This window comes from Eumetopias jubatus, unplaced genomic scaffold (genome assembly GCF_037043125.1).
Source record: "Eumetopias jubatus isolate StellerSeaLion01/CBP00866 unplaced genomic scaffold, mEumJub1_p1.0 scaffold_12, whole genome shotgun sequence".
NCBI classification, from domain to species: Eukaryota; Metazoa; Chordata; class Mammalia; order Carnivora; family Otariidae; genus Eumetopias; species Eumetopias jubatus.
In genome coordinates this window covers 86,170,871-86,190,051 of record NW_028274818.1, presented here as the reverse complement: position 1 = coordinate 86,190,051, position 19,181 = coordinate 86,170,871, and the positions used below count along the sequence as shown (strand labels likewise).

General features: G+C 47.0%; 1 protein-coding gene across 3 annotated transcripts in view; it reads right to left on the bottom strand.

Annotated features, from left to right (window-relative positions):
- VWA3A (von Willebrand factor A domain containing 3A) overlaps positions 1-19,181 on the bottom strand; it is a 59,263-nt gene that overhangs the window by 28,740 nt on the left and 11,342 nt on the right. For all 3 annotated transcript variants that reach the window (XM_028090406.2, XM_028090409.2, XM_028090407.2), the window contains 11 exons: positions 17,437-17,491; positions 13,116-13,214; positions 11,517-11,623; positions 8,735-8,860; positions 8,329-8,437; positions 8,029-8,094; positions 5,378-5,503; positions 2,681-2,816; positions 2,468-2,571; positions 861-941; positions 348-442 (listed from right to left, as the gene is read on the bottom strand). In XM_028090406.2, the coding sequence (XP_027946207.2) occupies positions 348-442; positions 861-941; positions 2,468-2,571; positions 2,681-2,816; positions 5,378-5,503; positions 8,029-8,094; positions 8,329-8,437; positions 8,735-8,860; positions 11,517-11,623; positions 13,116-13,214; positions 17,437-17,491 (1,104 nt within the window). The remainder of the gene's footprint in view (positions 1-347; positions 443-860; positions 942-2,467; positions 2,572-2,680; positions 2,817-5,377; positions 5,504-8,028; positions 8,095-8,328; positions 8,438-8,734; positions 8,861-11,516; positions 11,624-13,115; positions 13,215-17,436; positions 17,492-19,181) is intronic.

Below are 19,181 nucleotides of genomic sequence, written 5' to 3'. Positions count from 1 at the left end.
TGACGTGCACGAACCCCTGGATGGAGCCATGCCTGAAGACAGCTATCAAACCTATTTCAGAATTTTCACTTACCTTCAACCAGACCTCCCTGTTTTGTTTAAGCCAACTGGCACTTAGTTTCTGTTGCTTTTTAAGTGAAAGAATCCTGAGTAACACAATGATGACAGTACTGATATTGATGATGGTAGTGGCGACTTCTTCCTCTAGGGGTTCTACTGAGTGATGGTTGATCCTTAATCTAAGGGATGGTTTCTGATGCTACCAACAGGGAATTCATGAGTTGGAAAAGTGCTTAGGTCACACATGGGACTCACAAAGGACAAGAACACTACTTGAGGGAAGGTACCTTTTTTCACAGACGGTGCCCCAGATTCTTCGGCTGGCCAAGGAGAGCCACTCGATCCGTCTCTCGTACATCCGCAGAGCTCTGCTGAGCTGTTTCTGCAAACCCATGGGCCACACAGAGTGAGCGACTGACCAAAGCATGGCCGATTAAGGGGCCTGTGGGGCAAGGCTGGCTTCTAGGGATGGGGCCATGGGTATCCAGGCAGTATAAACATTTCACTGAATCCTGGATGAGTCTGCCACAAGACCAGGAAGAGAAGAGTCCACATATTTCATTGACTGGAAGGGGAGAGGAAGCAGATCTTGCCCCAAAAGATTAGAGACTTTTGTGTGTTTGACAGGTCCCTGCCTGGGGAGCAGGTGGACAAAGCTCCAGAGGTACCAGGAGGCAGAACACAGTCTGTTTATAAGAGGAAGTTTGATCAATGTCTTGGTCTCTCCAAATTCCATGGCACCTTCCTCCTGTCCCCTCTTCCCAAACCCCATATGCTGACCAACTGGACCCATTACTAACCTGGTACTCACAGAGGAAGGGCAGGTCCACATGAACATTCTTCACTGTCCCATCATGCCATTCAAATTGGACCATTGCCCTCTGCACTCAGGTGTGGCCAGGAAGGGTGGCAGGTGAACAGAGCACATGCGGGGAAGGATTGTAAGTTTAATCTAGGCACTGGGCTCTCCAAATCAGATGTGTGAGAGGGAAATGGGCTTCGAGCACATCTGGGGTCGTGTTACGCGTCCCTGGTCATGGCAGCAGAGGGCCTTCAGGACAGTGGTCCCTGAGTGCACCATGCCTGACAGCAAGCCAGGCTTGCCTTCTGAGGAGGGTCTTCCAAACATCAGAGTCTTAATACAAGACATGGTTGGAGGTTTTGTATTAGCAGAGTCTGAGATCTTAAAACATACTGGGAACCAGGACAGGCCTTCATGGACACTTGGATAAATCTAATTTTTCATCCTCCACCAAGTTGTCATATCCACCCACCTAGTCACTCATCAATCTGAGGCTACAATTATCTATCCCTCCTCTCTTTGGTTCTTCCATCTTTCCACTGACCTTTCTCTTCACCTATTAATGCTCTCCTTCCATTTCTCCATACTTCCATCATTTTCTATTCTATTATGTCATTCATCCTTCCATTTTTTCCCCTTCATAGTTCCATATGTTTACATTTCCATCCTTCCTTCCACCCAGTCAGCTGTCTGGGAAACATTCATTGGCTGCTTGCTTGTACTAGATATTGGGGATACAGGGTTGGAGAAGAGAGTTTGTTTTTTTAAAGTCTCCTACTGGGCGCCTGGGTGGCTCAGTTGGTTAAGTGACTGCCTTCGGCTCAGGTCATGATCCTGGAGTCCCGGGATCGAGTCCCACATCGGGCTCCCTGCTCAGCGGGGAGTCTGCTTCTCCCTCTGACCCTCTTCCCTCTCGTGCTCTCTATCTCTCATTCTCTCTCAAATAAATAAATAAAATCTTTAAAAAAAAAAATAAAGTCTCCTACTGTGGTGGGGGTTTAGACACATAATAAGTACACACATTAACACATTATAGGAACTAGGGCAGAAGTCTGTACCAGGTATAGTGAGGACACAAGGAGAGCGAGTGTGTTCGGAGTGCATGGAGGAAAACCTTCAAGGAGGAGGCGACTTGCTCCCTTATCCCTGACTTGCTCCCTCTTGCCCCATCTTCCAGAGTTCAGGTTCAAATCTTTGCAAAACTGCAGTTAGAGTAGATGTGATGAGAGTTCTAGAAAGTTCTGGAAAGCCTGCATCTCACTCCAGGCCCTCAGACCCCGGCTCCTCGTGCTCTGACTTAGGACTCTCATTTCCTGGACATTTAAGAAGGGAAAGGTTAGGGGCGCCTGGGTGGCTCAGTCGTTAGGCATCTGCCTTCAGCTCAGGTCATGATCCCAGGGTTCTAGGATCGAGCCCTGCATTGGGCTCCCTGCTCCGCGGGAAGCCTGCTTCTCCCTCTCCCACTCCCCCTGCTTGTGTTCCCTCTCTCACCGTGTCTCTCCCTGTCAAATAAATAATCTTAAAAAAATAAAAATAAAAAAGGAAGGGAAAGGTCACAGAGGAACCCCCTGCAGAGGACTGGAAAGAACTCTGAATTTGAGTTACCTCATGGATAGTTGAAGATACTGTTTTCTGAAGAATAGGCACAAATTCCTTCACAGGAGAGAATGCATTGGGTGCCAGAACCTGATAAAGGCTTAGCTTTTTGGCTGTAAAAATAAATAGTGGGGTTTGAGATACAGCTCTTGAAGCCCCAGAGGGTTTATGCCTTTTCGTCAGTCACCTGAGTCCTGGGTTCTGCCCTCTTTGGGGACTTACCTTTTAGGCCATTGATCTTTAGCCATTCTGCAGAAGTCTTGTCCAAGTTTGGGAACTCAATTGTGAGGGGACCCTCATGCTTTGGGGGTTTAGGCAAGAGACCTGTGAGTGGCCCTTCTGCAATCTCTGTGGAAATCTAAATTAAATTTAAAAGGCTTCATTACAAAATCATATTTTAGAGCTGAGAAGCCCTTAGTCTCCCCAACCCACCCAGTTCCCCTAAGTGGAGCATCTGAAAACATTACCAGGTAAATTAAAGGCAGTTCTGCCTTCCCCGCCCACCATCCCCATCCCCTTCTTGGGAGATTGCTGGAATTTCCAGGGTAAGAAGGAGATGTCCCCAGCAACTTGCTTCCTCTTTGATTTGTCCATCCTCCTGGCCCCTTCCCCACCCTTACCATCAAGATCGTCACCTTGGGCTCCAAGATGGCAGGTGGCCCCTCCATGAGCTCCTAACACAAGGCTTCGAAGAAGTAAACAGTAACTCCTACACCAGATCATTTCAGGAGTCCTGGTCTAGTCCAGCCTCCCCTCACCCACATTTACAAACTGAAAGCCTGAGGTTCTGAGATGTTAAGTCATAAGTCATGTATAAATAAGATACAGAACAATTCCCAAATTTTAGACATTTGAGCACTGCCTTCATGAATTTTCCTGTATCTGAATACCACTGTACTGTTATTTAGAATTTTTTAAAAGATTTTACCCTTTTGTTTTTAGAGATTTTATGTATTTATTTGAGAGAGAGAGAAAAAAAAAAAGAATGGGGGGAGAAGCAGAAGGGAGAGGGAGAAGCAGACTCTGTGCTGAGCATGGAGCCCAGTGAAGGGCCCGATCCCATGACCCTGAGATCATGACCATGAAGCAAAAATCAAGAGCCAGACGCTCAACTGACTGAGCTACCCAAGTTTCCCTAAAGATTTTACTTTTAAGTAGTCTCTACACCTAACATGGAGCTTGAACTCAAAACTCCCGAGATCAAGAGTTGCATGCTCCCCTGACTGAGCCAGCCAGGCACAGCTAGAATTTTTTTTTAAATAAATCAAATAGGGGGGCATCTGGCTGGCTCAGTTGGTAGAGCATGTGACTCTTGATCTTGGAGTTGTGAGTTCAAGGCCCACACTGGGTGTAGAGATTACTTAAAAAAAAAATCTTTAGGGGTGCCTGGGTGGCTTAGTTAGTTAAGCATCCAGCTCTTGATTTTGGCTCAGATCATGATCTCAGGGTCATGAGATTAAGCCCCGTGTTGGGCTCCATGCTGGGTGTGGAGCCTGCTTAAGATTCTTTCCCTCTCCTTCTGCCCCCCACAAGACTCTCAAATAAATAAACTTTTAAAAATAAACAAATAAATAAAATCTTTAAAAAAATAAACCAGGGTGCCTGGGTGGCTCAGTTGGTTAAGCAACTGCCTTCGGCTCAGGTCATGATCCTGGAGTCCCAGGATCGAGTCCCACATCGGGCTCCCTGCTCAGCGGGGAGTCTGCTTCTCCCTCTGACCTTCCTCCTTCTCATGCTCTCTCTCTACCATTCCCCCTCTCTCAATAAATAAATAAAAATCTTAAAAAAAAACTATTTTAAAAAAATAAACCAAATGTGTAACATTAAAGCTTTTTAATTGTTAATTTGATCTAATTTTTAAAATTGACTCCCTTTTTTGTACTCAAATAATTTTAGAAAGAAGATGTATTACTACCATAATGAGCTAGTTTCAAATACACAACATTAAAAAAATTAATTCATATACCACTTTGTAATTGTCTTGTAAACCATGAGTAATACATGCATTGCATTGTGGGAAACTCCTGGCTGAGGTTTTGACATCAGACAGATCTGGGTTCAATTCCAACTTCATCTGTCTCTGTCTCTGGAATCTGAGGCAAATTATTTAGCCTTCTAACTTCAGATTCCTCATCAGTAAAATGGGGGGTTATAATACATCTACAGCAGACTGCCGTTGTTATGCTAAAATAAGACCTTTAAAGAATTAATCATTGTGTCTACCTTAGAATGAGCACTCAGTAAATGAGAACTCTTCTAATTCTAATACAACAGTTATTATGATTTATAGATACTCAGTAGCAGAGCTGGAACCGAATCGGAAGCTTCCAGTTTCTAGGCGCGGTGTCTCTTCCACTGCATCCAGCCAGACCGAGACATCCTGTACGTCACAGCCACACCTCCATTGGCGAAGCTATAAACACATTCTCAGTGCCTGCTGTCCACAGTTAAGTTTTCTGCCTGATCTAAACAGCTCAGAGCTCTTATGGTGCTACGTTCATGAGCTGACCGAGTTATTTTGCTGATGTTACATTAATCAAGTCACCACGCAGGGATGTTTGCCCCAAATGAAGCACTGGGTAGCAAAGACCATCTTCAAGACAGCCCACTCTGTGTGGGTGAGGTGTTCATCCTTCTCCAAACTGGGGGTAGGGAGGGGACAGTGGGAGGTGGGTGGGGTGGCAGGAGCCTGCTGGCCTTTCTCTGAAATTACATTTTTCAGTTAGAAAATCCATCAGGATCCTTCTGGCACAGTGGAAGGCCCATGCAGCTCAGAGCTGTGGGGTACAGCAAAGGGTAGGGCTTTGCCTTATTTCTCTGTCAGTACATGGGGGCTTCGGCAGCTATGCCCTCAGAGAGACGGGTGAGAAAGAAGGATGGAGTGAGGCCAGCTCCAGAATCTTCCCCTACACCACCTACCTCCTTCATCATGCTGGTTAGCTCCTCACAGGGCGTCCTGTGGCGCAAGGCTTGGATGTGGCCCAGGAGGCTCTGGGCTTTCTGGATTTCTTCCAGGAGCTGGTCCACATCCCAGCTGGTGTAGACCTGGGGGTAGTAGGAGGAATCAGCCATCAGAGGTCACTTGGCTGCTAGCTGTGGCCAATGCAGGAAAGGGCAAGCAGTCATGTCATTTCCTAAAGCTGAGTGGCGGATTGGTTAAGCCAGACGTTATAAACTAGGGTCCATGTGCCTGATAGAGCCTGCGGATCTGCCGTGTTCCATTTCTATAGTATTGGCCTGCAGTGTTATTAAATAACTGGAGGGTTTTCTAACATTAAAGATACGAAGAAACATTTTACACCCACTGGACTGGTTATGGATGTAACTTTAAAAGGATTGTAACAAGCGTTGGTGAGGATGGGGAGAACCAGAACACTTGCCCCACTGCTGGTGGGAAACAGACTGGTGGTTCCTCAAAGAAGTCTACACAGAATTACCATATAACCCAGCAGTTCCCCTATAACCCAGCAGTTCCCCTTCTTGTAGGTGGATATTCCAAATAATTGAAAACGAGGAGTCAGATGCTTGTACAACCAATGTTCATAGCAGTTCACGACAGCCAAAGGGTGGCGATAACCCAAGTGTCCATCAGTGGATGAATGGACACACAGAAGGTTGTGGATCTAGACAATAAATCAGCCATAACAAAGAATGAAGCTCTGAGACAGGCTACAATATAGGTGAACCTTGAAAACAAGATGCTAACAGAAAGAAGACAGATACAAAAGGTGTGTGATTCCATTTATATGAAATATGCAGAATAGGTGACTCCGTCGAGACAGGAAGCAGGTTGGTGGTTTCCAGGGGCTGTGGGGGAGGGGATGGGGGAGTAACAGATTAACGGGTACAGAATTTTCTTTTGGGGGGATGAAAATGTTTTGGAACTGGATAGAGGTGGTGGTTGCACAACATTGTGAATGTACTACGTGCTGCTAATGGTTCACTTTAAAGTGGGGAACTTTATTTATGTGAATTTCACCTCCATTTAAAAAAATGTAAAGAAGTCACATATACATACAAATCCAGATTTCTGGCTCCTTGGAAGACCTAGCAGCATGGGGGTCACATTCCTCCAGAGCAACGATGGGGATGGGCCAAGGGCTGAGCAGAGGCATCTCTCTAGATGGAGCGAGAGCTACCTAGTCTTCCACAGCTTCACCCACTCTCTGCTGCCCCCCACCCCTCTGAGTCAGCTTAAGGTTTTTGTTATCCTTCTAACTGTTTTCTGGTTTTTTGCTTATTTTAAAATAAGACAATAATATTTGTTGTACTCCTATCTCTATGAAGAAAAACAACAGAGAAGCCAAGAGGGTCAAGGGTTTTTAGATAAAAGATTTCTTTTTTTTTTTTTTGATGGTTTATTTATTTATTTATTTTAGAGAGCGAGAGCATGCATAAGCAGGTGGAGGGGCAGAGGGAGAAGCACACTCCTCACGGAGCAGGGAGCCCAACGCCAGGCTTGATCTCAGGACCCTGAGATCACAACCTGAGTTGAAACCAAGAGTCAGAAATTTAACCGACTGAGCCACCCAGATGCCCCTAAAATAAAAGACTTCTTGGGGCACCTGGGTGGCTCAGTCATTAAGCGTCTGCCTTCGGCTCAGGTCATGATCCCAGGGTCCTGGGATCCAGCCCTGGGTCGGGCTCCCTGCTCCGCGGGAAGCCTGCTTTTCCCTCTCCCACTCCCCCTGCTGGTATTCCTGTTCTCGCTGTCTCTCTCTTGCTGTCAAATAAATAAATAAATAATCTTTTTAAAAAAAGACTTCTTAAACCAGCCAGTTTCGTTCATTTACGGTACCTTCCTAGCCCCTGTGATCTGTGGCCTCAACAAACAAGAGTCTGGGAAATTATGTAACCAGAAGGGGTGTAAACCAAGGAAAACGTTGTCTGACCTTGGCTCCTTGGTGTGAAATGCTAGACTTTGTGACACTTGAACACTGTAAGATACAAATATTATTTGGCTTAAGGCTACTGATGGTTTCAGGCGAGACACAGCCTGCGAGCTGAACGGATGGTGGATTCTCAATCGGCCAATGGTCCACACGCACACTTGCTAACTGTTACCTCCATTGTGGACACAGGGTGTGTGATGCTACGATTAACTGGGACAAGGATACTAATGGGTGGACTGGTACAGAACTGATCGTTCATTCAGAGTTGATTGCTGAGGGTCCCCTGCAGTAGCAGGGACGTATCTTGGAGGAAGACCTGAGACAACTGTTTCAGACTCCGCTTTGGTGGGAGCAGAGGTAGGGTTGGAGCCCATGGTGATGACAACTGGATAGAGACTCAGGATTCGACCAGCGAGGCTTTAAAAGGCCTCTAGGCTCACTGGTGGGCAATCCACTCATCATGCACGCTGAGCAAAGGATCTCCTGTGACTTCATGCTGCCCCTGTTCTTCCCATATTCATCTTCATCTGATCATACTTGTGCAAGTCCATTGAACATGGCGGCAGTGAGGGGAAGCAAGGACATAGCATGGTCTGTCCTGGCTCAGGTCCCCCAGGCACGGGCTTGGAGGCAGGCAGGGAGGGAGGAGAGGGGCAGTGCATTGGCAGAAGGGCTTACCTCTGTTTCTGGGCTATAGCAGTGGTAGTAGCCCCCAAGAGCTTCTGCAAGGTTCTTTAGGACAGCCTGTGGGGATGGTGACAGGGTCAGCACCCTCACCGGGGCAATGCCAGTACTCCCACAAGCTTCTCCTTGACTGAACCTCCCAACTGCCCAAAGGAAGAAGCAGGTACAAGGAGAGTCATGTTCTGGTCCACAGTTTGGTGGTGGGGGGCTATCCATGCATGAAGCCTCCAAGATGGCCCAGCTAGATCACTGTGGCTAATCCAAGGGAAACATTGGAGAATCCCAGGTACTTACAAGGGGCACCCGATTGTTGCATTTGTAGGTGATGATGTGGGTGATGAGGCCTCTTCCCATGGTGGACTGTTGGATGTAGCTGGACAGAATTTCAGAAGGCTGATCTGGGCTGGGGAGAAGACAGAAGAAAAGGGGTGCCCCAGGTCAAATCACTTGGAGGACATTCCAGAGAAAATGGGAATATCTACCAAATCTAACTGACCACCTGTGTCCCAGTCACTTGGAAGATGCAAGGTAGAGTGGACTGCAGGCCTGGCCTGCCCTGGCTGCCCCGCCCAACACCTAGGGACAGACGGCCTATGAATGAAATCCTTCTCTCAAGTGTGTGTGAAGAGTCCTGCATGATGGTCTTTGGTTCTCCAGCCCCTTTCGTGCATCTTTTACCCATTTAGGAAAGGACACCTACCAGCTTCCCATTATGGTCACCAGAGAATTTAGCCCCTTCATGGTGAAGATCTTCCTCAGAGCTTGTAGCAAATTGCTGCCTCCATCAGGCTGTAGCTTCTTTACCCAGAGCTTGAGTTCCTGGAGGCTGGGGAGACAGCAAACATCCTACCACAGCGCTCTTCCGAGGTGCCAGGCCGAGGACAGACATGAGCTCGTTTCAGACTAACAATAATTTTTAAGATTTTATTTATTTATTTGAGAGAAACAGATCATGAGCAGAGGGGAGGAAGGAGAGAGAGAAGGAGAACCAGACTCTGCTGAGCAGGGAGCCTGATGCAGGACTCGATTCCAGGACCCTGAGATCATGACCTGAGCCGAAGGCAGACGCTCAACCGACTAAGCCACCCAGGCGCCCCAGACTAACAATAATTCTTGAGGGGAATACACTTCTTCCAATTTTATAGATGAGAAAACGGAGTTAGGACTTGATACTATAAGCAACTGGCCAACTCTGGGATTTCAAACCAGGCTGGACTCCAGCAACTCTGCGATCAGAGGTTCTGGGCTAAGCTCCTTCTCTGCTCCCCAAGCCACCACATACTCCCCCAAATGCAGAGTTCATCCCCTGACCCTGAGAGGGCTCCAAGAGGAGGCACCTTGGCTGTGTGGCTGCATCTTGCATGTGCTGGGATGTACCCCAGCCCAAAGAGGGAAAGTGACTTTACGCTTTCTTGGTTAAATATCTCACACCATACCAGTGAGAGAGTTCTGCTCTTTCCATTTCTCTTTCTGTCTGACCAACAAAATAAAAATGAAAATAAAATTTTAAAAAATCTCAAGCTCATGGCCAGTAAGTCTGTCCTTCATTATTATAACCTTTCAGTCTCCCTTCTACACAAAGGGAGAGCAGATCCCAGGCCTACAGCCTTCTCCAGGCCGATAGGTTTCAAGTTGGAATTTGATATCATTGTTTATTTGCTTTCATTGTATTTATTGTGATGGCTGCTTTCTAATTACGGCAAGTGATACGGGCTTCTTGTTATGGTACTGATAGTTCCCTTCAATAATACATGTAGAGTTGATGTTTTAAAATAGTATATGTGGGGGCGCCTGGGTGGCTCAGTCGGTTAAGCGTCTGCCTTCAGCTCAGGTGGAGATCCCAGGGTCCTGGGATCGAGCCCCACATCAAACTCCACACTCAGAGCAGGGAGTCTGCTTGAGGATTCTCCCTCTCCCTCTGCACCGCCCCCCCCCCCGCCTCTCATGCTCACTCTCTCTCTAGAATAAATAAATAAATCTTACAAAAAACAAAATAGTACACGTGGCAGAGATATGACCAAAATCACAAGTGGTCTCTAGGAATCACTGCAGTGAGAAGCTCTTGCCTGTGACCTCATGGTGACTTCTAGGTCTGACATCCCAGAGATCAGGGGTCTAACTGGAGCAGAAACCACAGGAAAAAACCGCTCTCATCACCGAGTACCGGCCACCTGCCAGATGCTTATCCCTCACCTCCTGTTCACAGGAGTTGAGTGAGGGGTAGGTATCCCTGGCCTCACTCTGCTAAAGAGAGTTCAAGGACTGGTCAAGGCTACCCCGTAACTGTCAGGGCAGGATGCAGAGCTAGTGCTGTTGGAACTGGACCCTGCTCTAACCAGAACAGCTCCTCTTTACAGCTAGTGCTGGGCAAGGGGACCTCCATCCCAGAAATGCATACAGGTGGTTTCTCCTGGAATCTGCTCCAGGCTCTGGTAGTCAATCCTGGCTCTGCCACTCCAGGCAAGCGCCCTAACCTGAGTCCCAGTTTTTTCATAGGCAAAACGAGGATAAGAATCCTACTGCATGTGCTGGCTGTAAGTATTAAATAAGATAGTACATGCAAAGTGCTTAGCATGGGGCGCCTGAGTGGCTCAGCCGTTAAGCGTCTGCCTTTGGCTCAGGTCATGATCCCAGGGTCCTGGGATCGAGCCCCGCATCGGGCTCCCTGCTCGGCGGGAAGCCTGCTTCTCCCTCTCCCACTCCCCCTGCTTGTGTTCCTGCTCTCGCTATGTCTCTCTCTGTCAAATAAATAAAATCTTAAAAAAAAAAAAAAAGAAGTGCTTAGCAGGGTACCTAACACCTGCTGGGCCATCAGGGATATTCTCTTCATGGAAAAGAAATTTTTACTTACTGGCATAAGTAGAAATTCTTACACATCTTCTCTCTGCCCCTCACACCCCTCCCAAAAAACCCACAAACTAGAAGCTTCCAAATAAAAGACTAGTTAAATCACAGTACATTTATGCAGCGGAATACTATGCGGCCATTAAAAAAGAACGAGGTAGATCTGTGTGTACTGAGAGAGACTGACATTCAAATCAAGTGCAAAGTGCAAGACAGGGTAATGCATTCCTGTTTATGTTTTAGTAAAAGAGGATAAACATACCAATGCATGTACAAGACACACTGTGGAAGTAGGTAGAAGAAACTGTTATTGGGAGGTGAGAGAGAGACTGCTTTCGTACTGTGTGGATTTTTAAAGATGTATTATTTTCAAAATAACAGAACTATCTTTGCTAGTTTGCTGGAGAAAAATGGTGCCTTGCCGTTGTCTAGTCTTTTCATTTTGTGGGTTGCTCACAAGGCTGTCCGCTTTGCCGAAGGTTCTAGATCCCTGTGTTTCCGCTCTGTGAGTTGTCTCTTTGTACTCACTCACCTGTTGGGGTCTCGGGCTCGCACTGTATTCATTCCAGAGAGACACCACCCTGTGGGGAGGACAAGGGGCAAGCAGACACCCTGGCCAAGGCCAGGAGCTCACTCACGTGGAAGAGCTGACTCCCACCGGGTCTGGCCAGAGGGCGCTGGTGGTGGAGCCGAATGACAGGACATACAGCTTCTCCTTGTGGCTCAGCTGCTCCTCAACGAGGTCCTGACAGACAAAGGGACATACTGGCTCCCAGAGCTGCAGGCCACGTGGGGCCTGGCTTCACTCCTCACGCTGGGGCTGGCTCCTCAGGACCGGGGTATCAGCCTTGCTGCGACAGGGTCGCTTAGTGGCCCCAAGCTGACAGTTGCTTCCTGCCCACTGAGTCACGTGGGGGTGTGGGATGCGTGCCCTGGTGACCCATCCCAGCCTGTGTGTGCGTGTGCGTGTGTGCGTGCCTGTGCGCGTGTGTGTGCATGTGTGTGCGTGTGGTGGGGGCGGGGCGTGGGCCGCAGTCCGTAGACTGGCAGACCACGCTGGGAGGTTGTGCCCTCACCCAGTCCCAGTGACTGCAGACTGATGTCTTCTTCTGTAGGCAGCTCCTTCAGGCTGCCACACACTTGGGTCACGGACTAGGAGGGGGATGAACCTCTTAACTACCCATCTCAGCCTGTGCTGTGGTTGGACCCTTCACGGTGGCATCCAGGGAGGGAGGACAGAGTTTGGGGGCAGTGGTTTCTCTCCAAAGCACAGAAGGTGGGGATGTAGCAGTGGGCACAAGGCCAGCCTATCTGATGCTCTCAAGCTGTAGCCGATGAATATCCAACAGTAAGATAGCTCCTCCCTCATCTTCCTGGCTAGGTAGAACTTCATCTGTCCACCAGCAACACAGACCTTGCCCTGCCTAATATTAGACCAGCCCACCTGGGAGATCTTTAGAAACTCAGCCCTGAAGACTTGTCATGAAGCACTGTCTCCTGACATCTGCTGAGACCAGGAACGGGGGACAATTCTGGACGACTAGCCCATGTTGAACCCTATAAAGAGTCCTTGGACAATCACATCTAAAGCTCTAGGGTTTCCCATAAGAAAAGAGCCCCCTTACATTAGTGCACAGAGGCTACATACAACGTTTTTGTTTTGTTTTGTTTTGTTTTCTGAGCACTTAACTTGCATGAACTCCTTTCATCCTATGGCAGCCCTGGTAGGTGGCCTCTGTTGTCATCCGCACTTTACAGATGAGTTAACGAAGGCACAGAGAGATTAGGCAGCAGGTCACAGCCTAGAAGTGGCAGAGGTGGCTGGGACTTGAGGCCAGTCATCTGGCTCCAGAGTTCTTAGCTTCTTTGTTATAGACATGCCAAAGAGAACGAAACAGCCCTTGGGTCCAGAAAAGGCCAGGAGACCTGTGCCATGCTATGCTGGAGTCAGTCCAACCGATTACTGTTCTTCACATCCTCTTTCCAGGGAACTGGGGGCCCTTGCGGAAAAGTCTAGTTAGTAGGGACTGCTGTGGTGAGGATACTAGAAGCTCACATAGGAACTGAAAATGAACTTGACATAGTTCCTTAACGGTAGGTGCTAATTAAGCATGAACCATTCTTTGCAGAACATCCCATTTTGCAGTTGCTACAAACAAAGCCAGTTGCCCAAGCTCACAGAGGGGAGGGGGTGGGGGGGGTGGTTCCAGGTACTTCTCTGTGCCAGAGAGACTTACCAGGAAGTCAGTCTGGAATTCCTCTTTCTGAGAGCCACTGCTGATGGCTGACACGTCAATGACAACGCCAACTTTGGTTCCCTTGATGAGGCCAAATGCCTGAAACCAAAGAGGGCATGTGGGAACATCCAGCACAGCTCTGTGCTTCCCTTAAGCCCTCTCACAGGGCAGTTCTGCGTGACGTGGACGTTGGAACACCCACCCCTGACCTCAGAAAGCAGCAGAATCCAGGTCCATTTTATAGAGGAGAAAAGCAAAACCCGATCCTGACTGTAGTTCTGGGCATTATCTGCTCCTAAAGCCTATTCTTTACAAGTCTTTTTTTTTCCTTAATATTTACAGTCCACCCTTATAAAGTAAGCCATGTCCATTAAAGAAAATTTGGAGACCACAGAAAAGCATCCTTTGTAAAATATAAAGTTGGCTGTCTAATTACATCAGCTGATTTTATTCCATTTCTCTATATCCTTATTTGTTTTCCATTCACTCTACCAATCAAAGGCAGATGTGTCAAGCTCTCCGGCTGCCGCGGTATTTCTGTGAGTTTCTAATTCTGTGTCTAACAGCTAGCCCATTCTCCATGCCCATGCGGTTTGACTCTGCTGAGGACGGTTCATCCTGTTACAGCTGCATCGTGAACTGGGATTTTCATTCGTTCGAGAGGGATGATTCTCTAGGGGCAGTGGGTTCCATTTGATGCTTTTTGCCTTAAATCCCACTTTACTGCAGGCCCAATTTTCTCTACTCTCACAGAGGGGTATTTTATATCTCTCATACCTCAACATTCCCTTTCTATGCTCCCTCTGCAGGTGATTTTGCCTTCAATTTCACTGAGGAAAGAGAAACAAGCCAGAGTTCGGTTTTGTTTTTTAAATCTTTCCCCGCAGAATCTACCAACCTGCCTGCCCCTTTGCCCACACCCTTGTCCTTTTCCCCTGTTACAATGTATTCTACATTATAGAGCAACTACCAAAGCTCTAAGGCTGACCCTTTGACTCCCATTACCTGCTCTTGTCTTGCCAAATAGGGACTTTGCTACTGTAACCATCCATTCTCCTGGACCACCATTCCTCCTTATCTATGGTATGGTTTCCATCACCACACAAAGTACAAAATACTATTGCCCATCCGAAAAAGGAAATAAACCTTTCAGGACACCACCCCTCCCTCCTGCTACCCCACCTCATTTCTCTGCTTCCCATTTTAGCTTACCCCTCATTTCTCTGCGACTCCTTCAGAGTAAGGCTCTCACATCCCCACTCCCCTGAAGCTACACCTGTCAAGGTGATCAATGACCTCCCTCTTGCCAAACCAATGGTCAAATATAAGTTCTCAACGTTCGCTAATTCTGAGTGGTATAGGACACCCTTCGGCTGTGTCAAGGATGTAACAAGTTGAAGTGTTTAATAAGTATACTTGTCTTTCAGGACATCACATTTTCCTGCTTTTTCGTCCACTTGCTGGCCAGTCCTTCTCACCCTTCCCCACCTCCTCCCAAAGTCTGCATCGTAGGACGTCCTGGGAACTTGTTAGACGCAAAATCTCAAGTCCCACCCCGGATCTGCCCAATTAGAGTCTGCATTTTAACAAAATTCCTCTCCCCACCACCCCCACCACCAAAAGGGATTTGGCTGCCATAAATGTTTGAGAAGTACAGGGCTAGGGCTCCATCTTCCTTATTTACACGAGGGTTTGTCAACCCTTCAACTACTGACATTTTGAGCTGGACAATCCTCTGCTATGGGGAGCTGATCAGTGCACTGCAGGATGTTTGGCAGCTTCCCTTGCAACCTCCCCTCTCAGTCTTGACAACCAAACATTCCAGCAGATATCGCCAAATATCCCCTGGGGGGCAAAATCGCCGCTCCCCCCTCCCTGGTTAAGAACCACTGTTCTGCACTTACTCCCTAAAAGATCTCATGTGTCTCGGGGATTTGAATACCATTTGCATGCTGATGATAATCCAAGGTCCATCTGCAGGCAGAACTCTCTGGCAGCTTCAAACATATGCATTCAACTGCCTGCTCTTGTCTCTGCCCAGCTGTCTGGTAAGCCTCTCAGACTTCATATGGTGAAACCCAGACCTCTTTATTTTCCTCCACACACCTGGCCCTCTTGTGAATGGCATTCAACAGGTCCCCAGGCACTTTGGCCCCAAACCCATGCAATCCATCAGTCCTGTGGGCTCTCCCTTCAAGCCATGCCCTGAGTCCACCATTTCTCCTTCCATCCACCCTAGCTCTTGAGCCTAAGTCACCACCATTCTTACCTGGCCTTTGTTCTCTATAGTCAATTTATGAAGCAGCCACAATGATCTTTTTGAAACTTAGGTCAGATCATGTCACTGCCCTGCTTAAAAGCCTCACCTGTGGAATAAGATCTGCACTCTGTAAGGCCATTCCTGATTCCAGCCTCATCTCCTCCCCTTCTCCATGTGGCTCACTCTGTGCTTACTACACTGGCCTGCTTGCTGCTTCTAGAACATGTCAAGCCTGTTCCTGTCTTGGAGCCTTGGCATTTGCTGTTTCCTTGGCCTGGAACCCTTTCCCCTAGATCTCTATATGGGAGTGCCCTCATTTCCTTCAGGTGTCTGCACAAATATCTCCTCCTTGACCATTCTATTTAAATAGCGCTCCTTCTGGGGGACCTGGGGGACTCAGTTGGTTAAGCATCTGCCTTTGGCTCAGGTCATGATCTTAGGGTCCTGGGATCTAGTCCCGCATCGGGCTCCCTCCTCAGCAGGGAGCCTGCTTCTCCCTCTCCCCCATTCATGTTCTCTCTCTCTCCCTCTCTCTCAAATAAATAAATAAAATCTTAAAAAAATTTTTTAAAAATAAATAGCCCTCCTTCTATCCTATTCTCTATTCCCTTACCCTGTTCATTTTTCTTTATAGCACTACCACCAACTTGACCTTGCCTATGAATTGCTAATTATCCATTGTCTGTCCTCCCCCACTGGACTATAATCTCCATGAAGGTGGGACCTTTGTATTGGTCATATTTCTAATCCTCAATCTGGGACCTGTGCCTGATATGTAGTAGTTGTCCAATCAATATTTGTTGAATTCATGACCCAAACGAACGCTGAGGGCTTGCAGGACATTACCAGTCCTCAGGGGCTGAAAGGAGTTCAAATCTGAGGCCAGTTCTATTCCTTTTATAATTTACAAAAACTGCCTTTAGAGCTTTTATAACTGAAAACATTCATTCTCTTAAACTTAGCCATTGGAATTCTAGACATTTATCCTGTAAAATAACTGGATAAGTTCATAAGAGGGAATTGGAGCCCGATGATGCCAGATATTCCCACTTTTCAAGAGAGAGCTAAAAACAGACATAAACATGAAACACCAGAATTCTAAATCTTGGCAACTAACTCGAGAAATATTTTAAACTATGAGGGCCAAGAAAAACATGGCTGTGGGCCAGATTTGCCAGCACGTTACTCGTTTATAAGCCCTGCTTTTCTCCTCCATAAATGTGGAAACAGACCCCCAAAGCAGTGAGGCCCCTTGCCCAGGGCCTTGCTGACTGTAGTTGGGAAGTGGGACCAGGGATGGCCTGTCCATCACCCCAGGCTGCATCAGCACCCGGAGGACCCACGAGTTGGTATGTGAGTGATTGCTTCCCTGGGATCTAGTCTGGGCTGGTTTCATGTCTACTCTGTAGCTCCATCAGAAAAGGGTACAGTGGGGGGGGGCGCCTGGGTGGCTCAGATGGTTAAGCGTCTGCCTTCGGCTCAGGTCATGATCCCAGGGTCCTGGGATCAAGCCCCGCATTGGGTTCCCTGCTAGGCGGGGAGCCTGCTTCTCCCTCTGCCTCTGCCTCTCTCTCTCTCTCTCTGACTCTCATGAATAAATAAATAAAAAACATTAAAAAAAAAAAGGGTACAGTGGGGCACATGGGCGGCTCAGTCAGTTAAGCGTCTGACTCTTGATTTGGGCTCAAGCCATGATCTCAGGGGCATAAGATCAAGCCCCATCCTGTTTCCGGCTCCACTCTCAGCGTGGAGTCTGCTTGAGATTCTCTCTCCCTCTCCCTCTGCCCCTCCCACTCATGTGCTCTCTCTCTCTCTCTAAAATAAATAAATAAGTCTTAAAAAAAAAAACCAACCCAGAAAAAAGCAGACCCCAGAAACAAAGAGATGACATCATCTGAGCCCATGGATACAGCTGTGTTTGGGTTTTTCATTTATGTAGGTTGAGAAATTCCTTTTTTAGCTTAAGCCAGTTTAAGCTGAAGGTCTGTCGTTTGCAACTGAAAGAACTCTAACCAGTACAGAGAGAATGAGTAAAATGGGGCAGAGAATGGAGTCTCTTACCTTCCTGCTGTTTCCTGTGAGCCACTGGATTCTCTGTTGATAGAGTTCAATAGCCCTGCCAAAATACCAGAAAGACTCATCGGCCAAGGACAACTTCATCACGGAATGACAGTCACTTACATATGTGGGAAGAAGGCATGGATGGGATTTTGGGGTAATGTCTTGCTCTTCTCAAATCCATGTCTCCCCAGGTGAGACTTGCTAGTCACCTGGAGATGACCATAAATGCCCAATGGAGGCAGTTCAGCAGCAAGTTCTCAGGGGATGGATTAACAAAAAAAACCCCTCAGTTTCCAAAAGTAGTCGTGGGAACATCTTGAACTTGCCTTATTGCAAACCAATCCAATGACTGGATAGAGACAGCATGTAACAGGTGCTCAAGTTCAGGACTCATCACTTGAATTCAACTGAATTGCCCTCATTAAGGGCAGGTGAGATTTGGGAGCCTACAAAATGGCAAATAAGACCTCCGGATGTAAAAAAAAAAAAAAAATACCTTTGGATGTGAAATCATGGGGCAGTGGGTAGAATTTTGAGTTATACACAAGTATGAATAGAGCTAAGAATATGAGCTTCATAATGAGACGTGCTGGTCTTTGAGATCCAGCTCTCCAACTTATTAGCTGTGTGACCTTCGACAGGTGTGGTAACCTCTTTGAACCTCCAACATGAAGATTATACCAGGGCTCTACCCAAGTCAATTTGCCAAAAGTCAGTTTGCTGAAAGCCAATTCCCTGAAAATCGATTTGAATTAACTGAATGAACTTGAACATTCCTTAACATGCTTGATTCACAATTAAAACCAGTCAACCAAAATATTGCAAAATTCTTTAAAAACCTGTTTAAACCTTCACACCTGATAAAAATTGCTATAAAAGTTACAGTTATGGGGCCCCTGGGTGGCTCAGTTAAGCCTCTGCCTTCGGCTCAGGTCATGATCCCAGGGTCCTGGGATCGAGCCCCACATCGGGCTTCCTGCTCAGCCGGGAGTCTGCTTATCCCTCTCCCTCTGTGCTCTCTGTCTTTCTCTCAAATAAAGAAATAAAGTCTTAAAAAAAAGTTACAGTTAAAATGTTTTGATAAATCTGGCAAATTGGTCAGTTGTCAATTGAATTTTGGATATTTGGCTTGAGAGTAATGTATCTCTGATTGTTGTGAGGATTAAACAAGATAATGCACACAGGGCTTAGCAGAATTCCTGACACATTAATAAATGACAAGTATTAATTATTATCATAGCCTTTTAAGAAACCTCAGGCAAACAGTGATCATGGATCATAGATTGCTACATTGGGGATGGAATGTATATATGTGCTCGGAAAATCTGGTTTGGGAGTGGGTAGCCTGCATATTTTTGACATAATTTGCAAATGTATAAACCCAACCAATCTGTCATTGAAAGTGGTCACTTAACTATTATACCTCAGATGATGGTGTGAGGTTTTATGTGCTCACCCAAAGGGCCCATTTGAAAAGGCTGAGAAAAACCGGTACGGTCCAATCTCTTTATTTGATGAAAAAGGCCATTAGGACCAGAGGTGGGAGGGACCTGCCCAAGAACCCAGAGATTGTTTTTGGAAGAAAATCATCTTTTTAAGGATTTTATTTATTTATTTATTTATTTATTTATTTATTTATTTATTTATTTTAGTGAGTGAGAGAGTGTGAGTGGGGGGGAGGGGCAGAGGGAGAAGGAGAGAGAGAGAATCTCAAGCAGACTCCACACCGAGCACGGAGCTGATGT